The 19,856-nt window shown below is 33.1% G+C and overlaps 5 protein-coding genes across 5 annotated transcripts; 3 read left to right on the top strand and 2 right to left on the bottom strand.

Annotated features, from left to right (window-relative positions):
* Positions 1-1,024: 1,024 nt before the first annotated feature.
* Positions 1,025-2,065, top strand: TFB6 (TFIIH complex subunit TFB6; the record flags this gene model as incomplete). The annotated part of the gene is made up of 1 exon (XM_041550755.1): positions 1,025-2,065. The coding sequence occupies one exon, from the start codon at positions 1,025-1,027 to the stop codon at positions 2,063-2,065; it is 1,041 nt and encodes a 346-aa protein (XP_041406689.1).
* Positions 2,066-2,345: 280 nt separating this feature from the next.
* On the bottom strand, positions 2,346-5,330 carry SOG2 (Sog2p; the record flags this gene model as incomplete). The annotated part of the gene is made up of 1 exon (XM_041550754.1): positions 2,346-5,330. The coding sequence occupies one exon, from the start codon at positions 5,328-5,330 to the stop codon at positions 2,346-2,348; it is 2,985 nt and encodes a 994-aa protein (XP_041406688.1).
* Positions 5,331-6,114: 784 nt separating this feature from the next.
* Positions 6,115-8,367, bottom strand: MSC6 (Msc6p; the record flags this gene model as incomplete). Its single annotated transcript, XM_041550753.1, has 1 exon — positions 6,115-8,367. The coding sequence occupies one exon, from the start codon at positions 8,365-8,367 to the stop codon at positions 6,115-6,117; it is 2,253 nt and encodes a 750-aa protein (XP_041406687.1).
* A 5,684-nt stretch (positions 8,368-14,051) lies between these two features.
* Positions 14,052-15,278, top strand: KABA2_05S02464 (uncharacterized protein; the record flags this gene model as incomplete). The annotated part of the gene is made up of 1 exon (XM_041550752.1): positions 14,052-15,278. The coding sequence occupies one exon, from the start codon at positions 14,052-14,054 to the stop codon at positions 15,276-15,278; it is 1,227 nt and encodes a 408-aa protein (XP_041406686.1).
* A 2,895-nt stretch (positions 15,279-18,173) lies between these two features.
* GDS1 (Gds1p) lies at positions 18,174-19,781 on the top strand (the record flags this gene model as incomplete). Its single annotated transcript, XM_041550751.1, has 1 exon — positions 18,174-19,781. The coding sequence occupies one exon, from the start codon at positions 18,174-18,176 to the stop codon at positions 19,779-19,781; it is 1,608 nt and encodes a 535-aa protein (XP_041406685.1).
* Positions 19,782-19,856: the final 75 nt, after the last annotated feature.

Below are 19,856 nucleotides of genomic sequence, written 5' to 3'. Positions count from 1 at the left end.
TCCTTATGTGTATACTAGCTTTTGAAAGTTATTAATTGTATACCTTGTTTTGGAAAAGTATTTTAAGGGTGCTATTAATTTTTAGCCGCCGATGTTCTTAACCGCCATCAAAAACACCTTTTGAACTTCCTCACGTTTTGGAGGTCCACCCTTCCCCCCAAAAAATAGAACATAAAAGGAGGGTAATGTCACACAGCATATATATACATGTATATATCCTTATATAAAATTCTTAAAAAGCCTCAGTACACTTTAGTTTATCACTAACTACATTACCCCAATTTTGTTAGAGAACAGACCTTCACAGCACATATATATATACTCGTAACTACATACAGTTAGTACTTTAAGTCTAATGTTAGTACTGTCACATATACTCCTCTCAAACATTTTGTGTCTATTATTAACATTACTCTTTACGTCGTCTATCTTACTGTAAATATCCCACTCCCCCATTTCCCCACACGAATACTCACAATCAGTACCATCATCACTACTCACGAAACCAATCATTAAACCCTACTATTAAACCCTGTCAAACCCTTCAACGAAACCCTACAATTCCCGAACCCTATACTATAAACCCTACACGTAACCCTATTCAAACCCTATAGGGTAAATTATTTTCAGTTTTTCTCCCTTTTTTCCTGACCCCTCCCGTCGCTTCTCCTCTCCTCTCTTCCCGCCCCCCCTTTTTCTTTCTTTCTTTCCAGGCTTGCACAGTGTATCGCGCACCCAAAGTGTACACTACCACACAATATCGGTCCTTTCTTCTTCTATGAGCGCCTTGCTTCACCACACAAAGCACACCAAAGAATGACAAATTTCATTAATTTTGGAAAATTTCATATATAAACAAAATGAGAATAATTTTAGCATTTTTGGTGATGCCTATATATTCCCTAAGTAACCTTAAATTAATAAATAAAACTAACTATAAATAAATAGAAAAAATAAAATTCGTACTAAACTACATTGGAATAAACACACACATAAGCACATACATTCAGAAACATTTACAGAGATGTCTACTACATTACCTGAACCCGAAACACCATTACATGAGGGACCAGATGCTAACATGGATTTGGATAATTTGATCGAATTGGACGAAAAAGAAATTGATGATTTGAATTTAGATCCAGGGATTGATGAAACTCCATCTTTTACCAATATTCCTCGTGAAATGGTTTGTGCTGCCGTGGCAGCTGACACTTTATCACGTAAGAGAACTTTAATATCAGAAGAAGATGAAGATTTTACCACTGAAAAATTAGAAAATCAACAACAAGTGGATTTTGATAGCGCTCATGATTATCAACCACGTATTAATTTTAAATCACCATTTTTAAGTTCTGATGATTCAATAAAAAAGGATACTTCCTCAACAATCGAGGTTCCACTTAATGACGTAAAGAAACATAGAAAATTATCGATGACTCAACAATCTAAATTTATTACTTATGTTGATGCAAGATTAATGGAAATTCAAAGAAAATTTGTGCAATCTAGAGGTCTAAATAGTGAAAAGGGTTATCCGTCACTATCAACATTATTACATGATATTAAATCATTATTAGATTTTATTTGGTATTCTATTGATAATATACCACATACTGATTATCTTTTACAATTAGAAAAGTTCGAAGACTTAGAGAATATGCTCGAGGGAGACACTGAGATTAAAAATGAAAAATCGCATACTTCAGAAGCGCATAATTTTGGTCAAGCTTCATTCATTATCAGGATTGCTGATGACTTGATGGATTATATAGAGAAATTTGATATTAGTGATGATCCATTAGAGGATGATGATCCTGACGCCGATACAATCCCAAAGATTTTTAAATTGTTTTATATCTTAGACCGTATATTCAGGTCATTAATCGCAGGACAAAATGAAAATAAAATTATTTTGAACTCAACTGATAGAATTAGATTCATGGGTATTGCAGAAAGGACAAGAATGAGATTACCTCAATATTTCGAAAAAAATAAAATACACGGTTATCATTTCGAATTGAGTAAAATCTATGAACAAAGTCTTGATTATTGTGCATACTAACAATAATAATACTTTCATAATACACTAATATCTTTTATTTTATTTTTATTAAATCATCATTCCAACCCTTCATTAATAGCATTGTAACAATAAATACCATCCACTCCTTTTGTATAGTCATTTGTATATAAACCTCATCTGCATTTTAGTTCTCTAAATAAACAAATAATCTTTTAAAAATCATCATTAGCGAAATCTTCATTCTTCATTATTTAAAATATATACCAATACGTATAGTCATACAACCAATCATGAGATTTTAAGAAGATCCTCAAAAGAATTACTCAAAGGGATAACTGTTCTGTCCATTGTTAGGTACTGGTTGTGGTGTCAACAGAGGAACATGGGTATGACTATTAATTTGTTGTTGTTGCTGTTGCAACTGTTGCTGCTGCTGCTGGTGTAATTGCTGCTGCTGCTGGATTTGCACTTGCTGTTGTTTTTGTAATTGAGAGGCTGTAACTGAGACGGCCTTATATGAACTCAAATCTAAGATAACTGTAACATCCTTTGTGATTTTAGCCAAGGAAGCCAAATGTGGTCTAATTTCATTCAGATTAGGTAAATCAGTCATAACTACCTTTGTACTTCCCAGGATAGATATGATGGATTTCAAAAATGCATTAATATTCTCCCAAGTAATTAATTTCTCATTATCACTTAAATAAGGTTCAACAATCTTTGGATCATCATTGACCAATAATTGTAATCTTTCATTCAGTGTCTTTGATAAATCTAATGCCTGACAACAAGTATCAGTTAGACCACGAATTCTTAACAATAATTCATCTGTTAACTTTTGTTGACCTGTTGTACTAGCCATTGCAATTCTCGAGATCTCGTTGGTTAACTGGTCATAGACCACACTCACCATTCGTGTTACATTGATTAACATTTCATATAGTTGACGATCAATATTCTGTTCTGTCTCACCTATAGTAGTTGCTTCAACTGTTGTTTGATTGTTACTATGCGTACTGGAATCTTGGCTTCTTCTTTCTGTGACCTCCATTGTCTTATCAATACTATCACTCCTTTGCACTAAAACGGATCCAACATTCGTGTTTTTGTCTATTTCATTACCAGAAGTTGTTTGTGATCTATCTATGTCAGATGAACTCTTGTCATTTTGTTCTGTGACGGGCTCACCAGCAACATCTGTCTTATTTCGAAATGGTGCATCTTTATTAACCTGTATAGAGCTACTTGAAGATTTCATCATAGAAACGTGTTGAGAGCTTACAGATGCTGTACGCAAAATGGTACTACCTGCCGAGGACGATGATGATCTCTCTCTTTCTACAACACTGTCTGACATTTGAACCTTATTAATAGACGTAGATCGAGACATCTCTTGACTGTGTATATTATGCTGCGAACTTGGAGAATTGTCGTTGGACCTTTCTCTAGAGATACCCTCATTATGTGTTAGGCTAGCCGACATATTTTTAAGTTGCGTATTTGGAGGATCTGCATTGAGTGACGATAATTCATGAATCGTACTACTGTTGAAAGAACTATCACTATTAGAAGAATTTGTATGTGCTAAGGTAGATGGTAAGTTTGATACTATTTTATTCTGTAAAGTATTACTACGAACCCGAGCTATGCTATGTTTTGAGTTATTGAAGTTTGCTAAATTTTGTTCAAATGGATTCTTTTCTTCGTTAATGCTTGTATTAGTAGGATTAGGCTTGTAAGAGGAAGATGCGACAAATGATAATGCCGAAGAAGAATCTTCTTTCTTTAATGGATATTTTCTTCTTTGTTGTTTTGAACTTCTCGTGTGGAATTCGGGACTAATAAAACTCCACGCATTGTATATTTCGGTGTATGAACATAATAGTGTCATATAGAACATACGAATAAAACATAAGTCATCCTCTTCAAAAAAGGTTGTAAAATTTTTGTGTAGTACTGTGATAATTTGTTTAAACGACGAGATGATAGTAACGCAAATTTTTATTAAACCTTGATCACTTGGGGATTCATCATTTTCAATCTGTTCCAATATCTCTACTAGATTATCTATATGAGTTCTAACAGAATACAACAAAGATACAATATTGACAGCGATGGAAGCATCTTTACAAAACGATGCAATTTTTCTTACAGCTTGTTGACATTCAGTGAATCCAAAGAGTAACTTCCTACAAGCAGCCACTAATTCTGCCTGTGAAATTCTTGTTTCTTCATTAACCATTGTTTCCTCAGGTAAAATAGATAATCTTTTGAAATAATCATTGTATTTTGTGTGGTTGTACAATTCAGTCCCACTACCGGTTTGTCCATGGGATGGATTAGGAGAATGACTTAACATTGATGTCGATGCAGATGTGGTAGGTACGTTCAATGTATTTGTACTGTTGCTATTATTAATATTACTATTATTACTCTTAAGGTTATTATCCTCATTATAACCTATATGGTGTGTTCTTCGGCTTGGTTGTATAGTATCGACGGGTTGATATGATGCATTAGTTATTTCATTCGATGAATTTTTAGGAGAATGTTGTAACGGGGACGAAATCGATCCGTTTCTAGTAGTGTTTATGAATCCCATTCTCTTTGATGCTCTGGAAAGTTTGCTGCTAGAATCCTGATTATTTTGTTGATTTGATGACGAATTAGGGAGAATATTTCTCTCAGGATGATCTTCGAAGTATCTTCGAAGTGCTACAGCCCAATATTCGTCCTTCGGTATCGTTGTTGTTATAGGTGTGTATGCTTGAACCATGTCTAATTCTTCTTTAGGAATGTTATTACCTTCAATTTCCAGAACATTAAGTTTCGGAAGTGCTAAAATTATTCGTAAATCATTTATGGAAGTCAGTCTATTATTTTTCAATGATAAGACTTTTAGGTTTTGATTCCAATGAGAAGATATGTCTAATGGTAACGTCTTAATTTTATTACAGGATAAATCCAGAATCTCTAACTGTGGACATTGTTGTAAAATATGCGGTATATCTCTCAGGTTGTTCGAATTAAGATCCAAATAGCGTAAATTCTTCAAATTTGCAAAGCATTTAGGGAGAGCCACTAACTGGTTCTTTCTTAACGAGAGCCTATCTACATTTTGTATCTGTTGTATATCATCACTTGTGATGGTCTTGATGTCAAGGCCGACTAATTTAATAGTAGACTGGCTGGTTCCGGATGATTCTTGTTTAGCCAGTTCTTTCGCTATCAACCTTTCTAATTTAGGGATATCTGTTGAATGTTTACGATTGCTATCAATGGTTGGATTCATTACTGATGGCATCATTTTGGCTAACTGTTTAACTTTCTAGTTGTCAATATCCTAGTAATAATAAATGACAGGTATTGGATTTTATAAATGATGTACCAGTTCAAAACGAATTAATTACACCTTAATGATATTACCCACGCTTGATGTTTCTATTACTAGTAACTGTATGAAGGATCAAAAATTTTCAGTTTGAGTGTTGATTGATAGATCCTAAAAAAAGAAATAAAACTGAAACAGACAACAAACGTTTGTGTAGGCGGAAAGTATATGAACTCCTCTCGAAGCTATTACTTTTAGATGTCGGGTTATATATCTGACTCCTGGATACCTCACCTTGTTCAGAATATTGGTTGTCACAGATATTCATTGATGACCAAGTTTTTAACAATTTGTAACAAATTTATGACATCCCTCCAGTGTCTTTGATTCAAAAAAAAACTTTCAAAGAATCAACACCGCCGAAAATTTAAGCGTGTAAGTTAGCGCATCAACAAACCAATAAAATTTAGAAAAATAATTTTGCCGTCGTTCTCTATCTGCGGTTATGTTGAGCAAACACCGAGATAGGAATGGCTAATTTTTGCAATCATATTTAGTGGGGGGAACTCACCCTTTCCTTGACAGCTTGACCTTGTTGCCATGATTACAGCGTAAAACCAAAGGCCCATCGAGTTCATATTTTTGTAACTGGAACCTACTATATTAGCAAATAACAATTGTCATTTCCTATATTAATTTACGCTTCTTAGTTAAAAGTAATGATATATTTACATGGGTTTATTTACGAATAAAATTTCTATATAGTAGTGGCCTGGGTGTTCGAATTAACTTCTTCTGCAGATGTGGTTTCGTTCTCCTCTGAACTTTTCTTTGGTGGTCTTGCCTTGACTAGTTTTTCAGGAACTTTGATTCCTGCTGAGGTTAGGATTCTAATATCAGATTGATTTACGTGGAAATTCTGTTTTTGTAAATCCCCCAAGAAAGTTTGAATAATTGTTATCTCCTCCGGACTCAGTTTCTGTTTAGAATAACGACATAACATAGCATACGTATGGAGGATGGTTACTAATGTAGAATTACTGACAGATTGATTTACTTCCTTCAATGATCTATAGTATTCGTTGATCTTTGGTACAAATTGGAAACTCTTTTTCCTTAAGGAAAGTTGACAAAATCCAACAGCAAGAGAATCCAATAATTCTCTAATAAACTGTGCTTTAATAGAAGACTTACCGTCCTTTTTAATCTCCGCTTTATCCAAATAATATCTCAATAGTTGTTCGGCTTCCGTTGATGAACCTTCTTTCTTCATAAATTCAGCTGCTATAAACAACTTATATTTTTTGGAGTTCAAAGGTTGTTGTATCTCAGCAAACAATGCACGTACAGGTGTAATATTGGGCGACACTCTAATGAAATCTTCTACAACTTTAAGGAATCTATTGAAGTCTGATCTTTGGTCAATATTAATGGATTTAATAAAATCGAAGCTTGGTTTGTCATTAGAGGCTGTGTAAGAGGCTAACATCTTAATGGCAAGAGTTTCTGTGTTTGGTAATTGCTTTGGAACACCATTAGCCGTTTTACCTATACCAAAATATTTATCATAGATGCTATCAAACACATCTACTTTGAATTCTGGAGATTGTACATTCTTCAAAAGGACACTATTAATCAAATTAATATTTCTGATATCCTTTGGCAATTTTTGTGTAATTTCATTAAGTGTCACAGAATTCTTCAATCTCAATACAGAATCCAAATAAGCTTCCATGACATCTTGATCTTTTTTCATAGCTTCTGGAACATCGTTTTCCCAAACAGTTTCTAATTCCTCGAGGTTCTTGGACTGTAACAATGCTTCAAATAATGCAACATAAGAACTAGCTGCGATATCCTCATTGACTTTTACTAATGAATTCCAAATAGCTTGAATTCTAGTCAATTTATAAATCTTGGAGTTTGCAGGTAATTCTGCCACGGTGACCAACAAAGCATTATTCAATTTCGTCATACCTTCTAAATCATCTTTAAAAATTGGCTTAAAATCATTGTAACACTTAATTGATTGATTAGGTCTCCTTAACATAACAAAAGTATTCATAAACTTTGCTACAACTTCAGAGTTAAACTCATTATTTTCAATATTACCGATACTATTCTTGTATATGTTATAATAATTTTGAATCATTCTTAAATTAAAAGAATTATCTAATTCTTTGGCCAACCATTCTGTATTGTTACTAACATATTTCATAAATAATATCTCAAAATTCTTTAATGCCGTAGATTGATCCTTTTCATTGACTCGTTGCATGATAATCGAAGTTATTAAATCGATTGGAATACTATTATCGAATGTGGTGGTGGTCACATTACCAGTCACATCCTTAGGGTCCTTAGCCTGTAAAATCTGGTTTAAGACAGACATATCTGGAACATTATTTGGTAGCAACAAATATGCTACCGTAGTTAACGCAACAATATTCTTATGTGGATCTCTACCACGGAACGCAACAGTAACATCAGGGTTTTCAGTAATTAGGGACAAATATTTGATCCACAGACTCATTACGTCCTGGGGTAATTTGTGTGACAAGAAGTGCTCCATAACAATTTCGAAATGTTGTGGTCTTGCGAGATGGGAATCACAAACATTAGTCAAAATTTCATATGGGTCAATCTTAGAATCATTGCTGGTAATGGAGGAATGAATCAATCTCGAGATCACACTATTTAACCCGAACGATCTCTGTAATCTCGATTCTGCAAAGTTAGATTTCTTAAATTTCATAATACCATCCTTAAAATCCGTATACACAGTACTAATATCTTTCTGATCTTTTAATTCTTGATTAAGTCTATCCCCTAGCTCTGAAAGAGGATGGACTGGTCTCCGTTGTTCTAGGGTCTCCGTTGTCTTTTCTTCGACTAATTCATTTTCATTGTAATTAAAAGGCAAACCTGAGCTATTTGCAGTCTGCAGGTTTCGTACTGAAGATGAGAACTGCCTCAAAGAATTCTTGAATAGTCCTGTTCTATTTAACATAACGTATCAAGTCTTGTTTATTCTCCTGGGGAATCTCGTTTAACTATGAATATATATATATATATATGTTGTACAATTCTACCAAAGTAATGCTAAGTTTAATGTATGAAATTACTTATGGTTCCTGATGTCACTGCGAGTATCTATTATTGCTTTCTGCAATAGAAGCGTTCTTAGTCCCTCACACAGTCCTATCTTGACTTCCTTAATGTTTAAAATTTCTGACCTTATTGGCTTTCTTTTGTCGAGAGCGCGCTTTTTCGGAGCAAACATAACTCTCATTTTGGTGGGAGTGTCTAAGTCCAATGTAAGATCACATTCCACGGGGAGCAACTCTAAAACGACAGTAAATACCTGACTGAATCAAGACGACATGAATTTGAAATATAGACCCTTTTAATGATAACAACACATATTGCATGGAAGACAATTCTGTTTTTCAAAAAGTAGCTTGACGAATTCCCTTCTGAAGTCTAGATTGGGGTTTTTAACTAAGAGATAAAAACGACTAGTTTGAATTCGATGCAGAAGGTTCAAATACAACCTTCAGCTGGCTGATATAGTTAGTTACGAATGAGCAAATAGATCACTTCTTTGGATAAGGTAGAAGCTATCATAAGCACAATATAGTCAACAACTTATGATAATTAGTTCTTTTTATCGGTCTTAAAAAAACCTTGTAACAATCATAATTACTACCTTACGTAAGGTCAACATCACCATTCCTTTAATGAAATATACCGGGATTCACATACTTTGTTCTCATTATAAATGCTCAATTACATCAGTGACGTTGTCAGATTGCAGTGGCCGTAACCAAAGAAAGCTGAAAACTAACACCCTCTGCCAGATATACTTTGAACGTGTAGGCGTTTGAATCGTGCTGGTATTGCAATACAAAAACTGTTCAATAAGATGCAAGGTTTGAAGTAACCTCCAACAGCGAGGTACACAATCGTACTCGTGGCAACAATATAGGCAAAAAAACAACCCACCATGCTTGAATAAGGTGTATTACCATAATAGTTACCTTCCAGGCCATCCTTCATCACCCATCGAGGTAATCATAATCATAATTGGGAACATTAATTGAGACGGGTTTCTTCTTATCGGCCAACACAGTGCACAGAGTCCTCGATGTTACCATTTGTAAATGGTATCGGGGGAAGAAGGGAAAGACAAACATAATAATAATCTGGACACGCTTAAAGAGAGAGAGAGACAGAGGATATTAAAAGAATTTTACTAAATATGTATAACAATAGAAGGAGATTTACCAACTCACACTACATGCATTCTTAAATAATGCTGAAGATAAGGCAATGAGACTACAGAAGATGCTACGACGTATATATGTGTTATCTAAACTGAAGATACAGTATACCGAATTCGTTGCATCGGCAAAGTGATGATGGACGACTCATATTTTCGACTTAATCAATAAAAGTATAATAAAAGCGTGTGTCATCCACTCACCAGGAGAAAAAACAATGGACATGCCCATTAACAATAAGTTTCTATTAGTGACATACATCAACGATATATATTATGTTCTCTTATCAACATATTGAAAGAATTTTCCAAAAGAGAAACAGACAAGAACATGTTATAGCTATCTATGTATGTATATTGTGATTCTTTACGGAATTATGATAGTAAATACTGCGAAACTCAACAACAAACTCTTATTGCTATCTAAAATATGATAACAATAATAATAGTGCGTAAATGGTGGGGTGGGAGAGAGAGAGAGTCAAGTCTTACTATCATCTTGAGTTTCTTCTGCCTGACTCCACGGATTCTTCAACAGCCTTCATATTTCTTCACCCAGTCTTTCTCAGCTCAAACCGATAACAACAAATTTTAATTGGCCGTTAAAGAACAAAATAAGCATTTCTTCTTCTTTGACACGACAAATCAAACAAATGAAGCTCAATTAAAATAGGGGAGCACGCAGAAACAACTGCACCAATGCTATAATTAGATGCCGTAATATCGGAAAAAAAAGTTTTGCAAAACAGACAAAAAAAAAACGGAGCCCGGGGGACAAACCAAGTAATATCAAAAATTGTGTGTGTGGATGGATATACATATATGAACTTCATACACACGCCCACCTCAGTTTCCTGATTGGGTAAAATCTTCAAGCCACTCAAGCTAGAGGACTAATATTCCAAATGCGGTAACACTTCCTAATTCTGCAAAAACTTGAAAAAAAAAAGGAATCACATAAAATAGAGTGTGCAAGAAAATTCCATTTTACAATAGAAGATAGAAAGCATGTAACATAATGTAATATATATATTTTCATCATCAAAGACAGAGATAGTCTCACTATGATTGTCCTTTTGTTCTTTTGATCACATTTTGAATGGCAATGTAATTGTACAGTAACATTTGAACAATTCTACATAAACTACACATTGAATATAAATGGTCAAGAGAAAAACACACACGTGATGAATGCGATCTTTGCCGCCAACCAGATATTATACTCGAACGAACATAGGAATAAATCAATTACAATGCAATTCTTGAATATAATTATTTATAAAATGTTTCATATCTAGTAACGAAATGACCTAAAACTGCATAATCTTATCCTTACAGGCTAAAAATAAATAGTATCTGTAAATATAGAAGAATCTTTTTCAGTATTATTGCCATCGGATATTAAACAACGTAGTTATATACTTATTCATAATAGCAATAATAATAATACGATGTTCTGGACTCTGTAATCATCGGAACTTCGGATATCATTATTGTATCTTTTATAATACTTAATAACAGAAATGTTAGGCCTTACATTCAAATCAAGTTAAATCAAAACAAAACAACTGATTATAGAAGTTACAACTAAGCCATTAACTCAAATAGTTAATCTCTCTTTTCTGTTTATTATATAGTAATTAAATTAAAGAATGCCCTAATAGTAAAAGAACAGACGACCATCTATTAAATATTCTAATAATAACAATAGCATTGAATATTACAATAATGAGATCGTTTGTACTTCTTCAACCGATGAACGAACAACAAGACAAGCCCTGAAATAAAAGTTTGATCATAACAAATTAAGGGTTAGGGTAGGCTATAATACACACACATATATTAGATATATATCAGTTAATGTTGCATAATTGTACTTATTCTATTAAAATACTAGCAGCTATCAAATCAAATACATATAATAATATATAAAAATTTCCAACCTATATGAAACGATTGAACCTCAAATATGGTGAAAGATATAGCATAACCTAATAGAAAAAAAATGAAATGAAGTGGAAAATTCATTTGCAGCTTGCTGTCTTGATATTTTCCTTGCCTCCTCATCCCCATCACTGAGTAAAAATATCTATACTAAGTAATTATTTAGGAGAGCAGCGAAAAAATCAAATAAATTTTACTGGTTCTCAATTCCTGTCTGTGTATCCCTCTCTAGTTTGAATGCACCCGGAGGCAGACAGTAGAAGTTGTGTGTAAAGGCCACTGATCTCTTTCTATCCCTCTGCCTGTCTGTCTCTCCACAATCACATATAGTGAGAGATGGAAAAGACAAGGGATAAACTGCCGGTTATACTGCGTGTTTACAGTGAGCATTTCCTTTTCCTTAGTCGGCTCGGTTAATTTCTCTTTCTCTGTTTTTCTCACATCGCAAACGAAGAAAGAAAAAGTTTTTTCGTTTTTGCAGCAGTTTTTACTATGGCGGGTACCCTTTATTTCATTGTCTCTCTCTCTTCTATTGTAATTCCCAATATGTAATGCCATTTCTGCACGCTCTACTATACAAATTAGGTTTCTCTTATTGTATTGTAAAATTTCTTTCTTGTTTTAGTAAGCGTACGCCAATATGATATGATATGATATGATATGATATGATACGTTAGATTGCATTTCCTACAACTACAACTACAGCTACTGTTACAATTATCAATTGATTAGGGATGATATTGGGTAGAAGGCTTAAACCACGGTATAAACTGATTATATTCTCTTTGCTTATTTTTTTAAATCTTAATCTTCTTGACCTCTAAATAATAATAAGCAGCAAGAACAAGAACAAGAACGATGATATCCCTCGCTTCCCACCAAACTATTTTGCAATAATACCTGGAGAGTTTCTTTCAAATTGTTATTATTTGCCCCGTATTATAATATTTTAGTATATACGTTATATATCCTTGCAGCACCTCTCCCTCATTCATAATACGAAAAACCCGGTACTATTTTTATTCTTATGCTTATAGTTATTTATTATCTCTCTATAATTCTTCTTGCTTTACTACCGTTTATCTATCTGTCCTATCTGTTTTCTTCATAATAATCTTCTTTTTTTGTCTCTCCACGCCCTCAAGATAATTTTTTCTCTCTCTAGTTTTTGCTTGCTCAGTGCAGGGTGGTCTCTTTATTTTTTTCATTTCATTTTTCATTTTTTACCGTGGGAGGCAGAAAGAGATTGATGACCTAATTAGTTCGATGAAAGAGTTCAATTTTCATTTTATTTCAATTTCAATTTCATTTTCATTTTCGTTTCTATTAGGCTGAGCTTTTCTTATTCTTTCTTTTACAACTTGCAGACATACATACACACATACACACATACTAGGAGATAATTTCCTAATCTTGCCCTTACTCAGTATAGTTTCATTAAATTTTTCATTATTATTCTACCGAGTGGGAAACTATATTGTATCATTATCATATTTTGAAAAAAAAAAAATAATAAAATAAAATGTATTAGTTGGAAGATTCATTTATAAGTAATATAAAGAATATTTTAATCAGTTTTTTCAAATCATTTCTTTTCGAAGTTTCTTTCAATGTCTAATTAAATTTAATTAATAATAATTTACAATTTTTTTAATTTAAATTAAATCAATCCAGATCGATCGATTGATTAAGTTTACATTTCTATCCTTTTAACGAAATATATCCAATTTTCTTTCTTTCTTTTGTTGGTTTTACTGGAAATACATATTTTGAGAAATAATAAGAGCATATAGATATCCTCGAACAATTTCACTTCCATTCATTAACCTTTTTTGTGTGCCATTACCAATACATATCTCACTCATTATACCTTTTCTCTCCCATTTATGAACATTTATCCTGGTTTACATTATAGCATCATTGACTTACTATTATTAACTTAGAAGTAATAACAAAATACTAAAAAAAAGATAATCTTTTTCTCTTTTTGCTAAACCAAGAACTACTTTTATTATTTTATACTAATTTGCATTTTTAATCGAGAACCTTTTTATTCAAATATATCTGGTTCCTTTTTTCATTTTCATACTTTTCTTTGCATACTTCTCTTCAAATATATTTTATAAGAGATTTTCTTTCACATTTTCTTTTATTTGCATTCCTAAAATATTCACTTACTCCAGTTTTATTACGAATATTCAACTAAAGCCTACTACCAAATTTTTTTATCTCTTCTTCAATAATAGTATTTTACCTATATATATACCATTATTATTATTACTTCCATCCCTTTACAAAATCATAAAAACTTCAAAAAAAAAAAGATTTTATTATCGTCTCCTCCAAAAAAGATATAGAATAGAAATATTTTATACCAACAAATAGCATCTTTACTTTACTGCCATAGTTTTAAGTAACACACATACACACACACACACAAAATATCATTATCTTTTCTTTCTTAAAGTATGCCTGCTAATGAATCCAAATCATGTCTGGATAAGATGGTGAATCTATACGAAATGTCAAAAATTAGAAGACATAACTCGTATATGAAATCCATGAATCCAAACCTCGTCAAAAGAGAACTGATGAACCATCAAATGACGGTCAAGGAGTATCACAGAGATCTTTCCAATCATTTGTATGCGTTGGAGAGATCCAATCGAATTTCTCAAAATAATAGTAAGAATTTATCTTGTTTTAAATCTCAACCATATATTAATTCTGATATGAGATATTTAATATTTGAATTCTTAATGTGTTGTCATTCAAGATTATCTCTGACTACTTCTACTTTGTTTCAAACTTTTAATCTAGTGGATAGATACACTTCAAAATTCATACTGAAGAATACGAATTATCAATTGATTGCCTTAACTTGTCTATGGATAAGTGCAAAATTCTTTGATGTTAAAAAAAATATTCCAAGTACTAAAATTTTAGAGAATCTTTGTTGTATGCAATATACTTCTAAACAATTTATTGCTACTGAATTCCAAATATTACAATCATTAAATTGGTCCATAAATGCTACTCCAACAGCCGATTCCTTTATCGATATGATACTTTTCGAAAAGACCCTAAGTTTAATGGATAAGACATTGAATGTCAACGAAATCAAGATTCTTTCCATCATGCTTTGTGAACTATGTGAATTCAAACCTGAATTAGCATACGAAATGTCATCATCACATCTAGCTAAGGATGCTACTACTATTGCATTAATGATTGAACAATTTGCTCAGAATGGAAAATGGTTCAAAATCTCCAAAGAACAAGAATCCCTATTGGACATAGTCTTTGCCGGCAATGAAATCATCCCTGCTAGTTTTAAATTGAAATATGATGACGGTAAATTAACTAAATTCATATCATTCATCAAGAGATTTAAAGAAGAAAAAATCATGAACGATTACATTGCATCCATCATCGAGAATGGAGAGAGACATTCTATTGATGGTAGCTCAATACCTAAGACATCATCATCGTCATCGTCATCATCATCAACCACCCAACACAACCAGTCTGCTAAAAGTATCACTCCTGACATGAAATCAAAGAGGAAGAATACTACGCGCAGAGATGTCATCATGCCTCTAACACCAACTACTCCAATTTATTTGAAGAAACGGTACCACGAGGAAGTCGCTGATGACACAAATACTAATGAATTCAAACGAGTTTGTAAATAAACACGCACATAAGTATAATAAATACATTAACTTACAAATAATTTTTTACTTTCTTAGATAAATACAAGAGCCCAAGGTGCTTCCATTATATTGAGACCAAAAAAGAAAAAAAATATGTTGGAGAGAATTGAAATAAACCTCGAAGGCGTAAATCACCAAATAACTTTATATAGCAAAAATAGCTCACAAAAAAAAAAGTCCACTCGGCTTTAAAAATATTTCGAGAATTTTGTTTTTCGTGTATTTTTAGATCATCATCGTACACGAAACTTATTTATAGTTGGGCGGCTATTTCAGGGGGTACCCCTAAAAATATGGAGATGTTTTTCGTGAAAAGGATGAACCCTTATTTTTGTCTCTGTTTCTTCGTTATATTTTACTAGTCCAAATTTGCGGTAATGAACGACGTGGAAGAAAGGAGGCAGAAAAAGAAACGGGGCGTTCGCGTTTTAAAAAATGTGCCAAAAGCGGTACTCGTTGAAAAAGTTTTTCTTAAATTTTTTTAATTTTCTGTTTTGTCAGCCAACCTCTCTGGGAAAGAGGCAATCCATTTTTATTTATTTTTACTCTTTCTCACCTCCTGGTGGTTGTACGAGTATTCTCTAAAACAATCCTACGCTCATATCGTCACGAACAGAAAAAAAAGGAGAGTGCAACACAAAAAGAAATTTCTTGGTACGGACGTTTTTCTGTTCAATATTGAAAAAGAAAGAAAAACAAAAATGTTATTAGTTGATACGCAATATTCTGTTGAAAAGAGGCGGGTGGAATAATCAACGTCACCAAAAGCTACATTTATGTATTATATTATCGCACAACACACATTAAGATTTATATTCACCTTTGCTCCTACAGGCGTTATTCTTAGATCAGCTATTGGCTGGTTGGTAGTTCAGTTCTACGATAAATTCAGACAAAAACATATTTTATTTTACTATGAAATTTGTATTAAGAAGTTATTTATAATGGTGGCCTTGTTGAAAAAAAATTATACCGCCGCTGCCACAGCAAAGGACGTTTGTTACTGTTCTCCCCGCAAGTTTGCTCAAATAATAAGCAGCAGAATCTATCAATGGATGAATTAATCCATCGAGAAAAAGTTTCTCTTTTTATTCTTTTTTTTTATTTTCTTTTGGCGCATCAGATGAGAGGATATTAAGTTCCTCGGTGTCTGTGCTTCTGCTCGCTTGCCCTGAAAGTTCCGAAATGGTGGTAGTAACGGAAAAAGAAAGGCTGCAATTAGGCGATGAAGAAAATATTTTTTATTTTTTTCACCTGGTTGCTCATCTTACAATCAAAATTATCTTCATCATGTTCTCTCTCGATCAATATAGTCTACCAATACATTGTTGGGTGTTTGCTTCAGCGGTATGTTACTTTTTATTTTTTCATTTTTTACATTTTACATTTTTGTTCTCCCACTCTTCATATTTTAGTCTTCGTTTGCACATATATAAAGAGAGATGAAATATATTTCATAACTTTCATATTTCACTATAATCACATCTTTTGCCACCCTAAATCTATCATTGATTATTGTTTTATTTCCTTTCTTTCCTTCTTGTTGAGAACATTTTATTAAGAGAACTGTGAACAGAAAATTACTTACAACACAATTTTATTTTACAAATATGATACATTGATTGTTTTCAAATCATTTGACATTAAGATCTAATTCTACTTATATCCATATTGATTTTAAGAATACTATCCATTTGCAGCGATTTAAGTTACAGATATATATTTGAAGTCTTATTTGGTATGGAATATTATTTATTATTTCTTTTCATTTGGGAGCAAATGTAGATCATACCATCCATCGGCTGCTTATTTGAAACTCTCGTTCCCTTCAAAAACCAAGAATGAGTAATCGTTTTTGGACTGCGCGCGAATGTACGGATGTTCAAAATTTATTTTTTATTTTTTATTTTTTAAAAAAGAGTAAATTTTTATTTTTTTTCGGCACAAAGCGCGGTGCCATACCACTCCGACGACGCAATAAATGATTTAGACTGAATAATCTGAAAAATTGAAATGATGTACTTCCCATTAGGGGCAGATGCCATCTATTCCACCAAACATCAAACTCGATATCTTTAGAACTGTCTGATTTGATTCATCTTTAGAGTCAGTTACCCTTCTCTTAGTAAATAAGACCTACTTTATTTCAGTATTTCTCTCTTTTCGTAATTTTAAATAAAAAGGTTCCCTTCTTGTATTAACTCTTGTACCTCTTTTCTTTTTAAAAATTAAAAGTAAAAAGTAAGACTACACTCTTTCACAACTACGATCAAACTTGTGATAGATATTATCTCAGGATAGTTATTTAATAACCCTGATATCCAAATTTTTTTTTTTAACTTTTACTAGTACTGTTTGACATAGGTTGTGATATCCGCTCGCTGCCTAATAGGAATACACATACCAAGATAGACTATACTGGTATCAATACTTATTTCGTTTGTTAAACTCCGTTTTCCCCTTATTTTTTTCCTTTGTTTTTTTTATTTATTTATTTCACCAGTTTCCCCTAAAGGGCCACCTCTGAAAAATAAAAATAGTCATCAGTGAAAAAAAAAACCTTTAAAATATAGCGTTCAATATTACCTATTTTTTAAGGGACTTTATAGTATTCTTCACTTTACTTATAAGGGTACAAATAACCATAACAACGAACTATTTATTTAATCTTAAGGATTTTATCGGTATAAATAGCCAATAAAAACAAACCTTTTTGAATACATTTTGGGGATATTTTAGTTAATTTTCCTCATTATTAAGAGAAAAAGGAAAAATAATACTTTAAAGAATCTATACGTCAAGAACTCTTTGCTGGAGTAAGGAAATATAGATATCTAAACTTTATTTCCCTTTATCTCTCTATCTTATTCGACCATGGCTCTAACTAATTCTAGACCGTTGCAAATTCCAACAATGGAAAATGAGATGTTACATAACAGTACGTCCCCAATTTTCCAACTCAGTGCCTTGAATCTGAATGCCAACGCAAGAAACCTTGCGGCCAACAGCAACATTATCACTTCGTTTCCTGGCTCAGAGACAGTGGACCTACTGGATGTTAATCCTGCCATGAACCCAATTGCTACCGGTAACCAAGCAACTCCTACTAAAAACAGAAACAACAGTAGCGCGGATGACACAAGTTCTAACAGTGGCAAGTCATCTAATAGCACAAAGACAAAGAAGGACAGTGTCTCATCTAAGAAGGAGAATCCTTTATTGGAGGTCTCCAAATTGATTCCTGTTACAGGTGAGCGACCAGCCCCCGAGGATAGAACACCACCACTGAACGACGATGTGCTATTTGCTGTATTTGTCATCCTATGGGAGAGTGACGTCAAACAAAATGGGCTGACTGTTAAACAGTTATGTGATATCTTGCTTGCAAAACATCCCGAAATGTCTAACCTATCGACAAAACTATCTAACTTGATCTCTGCGAAATTAAATGCTTATGTCAAGAAGATCGAAAAGGGTGAAAAAACAATGAAATATGCTATCTCTAGGGAATGGTCCAACTCTTCTCCAAGAAGGATGCTTTATATTTACAGAGGTATCTTGACTGCAGACTACAAAGAACATGCCAAGAAGGTCACAGATCAACTAAAACAGCAAATGGCTGAAGAAAATGAGGCAAAACAAGAATCCCAAATGGGTGAATCCTCTTTCTTTAATGGAAACACAGTCAACTCTTCTCCAAACAACCTAACAATAGACAATGTGATGAATAAAGGAAATATTAACCTCTCTACCAACACTGGATTCACTTTGAGTCCAGGTTTCAATATTCCATATTCTTCGTCCCCTGTGTCTGTAACACTAAATCAAAACACACCAAATAAACCTGCTATAACGAGCAGTGATAACAACAAGAAAAAAACAACCAAACAAAAATCTAATGACCTAACGAACAAACAAACAGATACTAATGACACAAGGAAGAGGAGTAACGATAATATGAAGAATGAAAATGGATCAAATAGCAACAACGTCGTTGTTAATAGCAAAAATCTAACAACACCACAGAACAAAAAACAAAAGATGAACAACAACAATAGAAATGTTGAATCTACAGTAAATTCTTCTCGTTCTACAACCATGACTCCAACATTACTAGATGGAGTTAGTAACGGTAATAATACAACCACAACTCCAGCTAATTCTACTGGAGTATCTGCATCTTCCCACAAACAATCTTCTTATATTACTGCTGTCGCAGCCGCACCAAGGATCTCTAAATTACTTCCAAAATCGGGTATAAGGTCAAACATTTCAAATCATATTCCGCATAATGGTAACAATAGTTTAGTTACTATGTTCCACCAAACACCTTGCTCTCCAAAGATGGAGTCTGAAAGCATATCAGAGGACGGTATGTCAGAAGACAATGCTTGGTTAAAGATTGTGAGAGAGGGTTTTTTAACTAAGGATATTCAATCTCCAGAATCTATTAGCTTAGATGAGTTGGATAGTATCATCTAAACATTAAGTCGAACAATAACTGCTCCTCCACCAAAGTAAGTTCGAGGACTCTCGTACACACATATATATACATTA

This window comes from Maudiozyma barnettii, assembly GCF_903064755.1.
Source record: "Maudiozyma barnettii strain CLIB 1767 genome assembly, contig: KABA2_05, whole genome shotgun sequence".
NCBI classification, from domain to species: Eukaryota; Fungi; Ascomycota; class Saccharomycetes; order Saccharomycetales; family Saccharomycetaceae; genus Maudiozyma; species Maudiozyma barnettii.
This window is presented reverse-complemented; position numbering and strand designations above follow the sequence as displayed.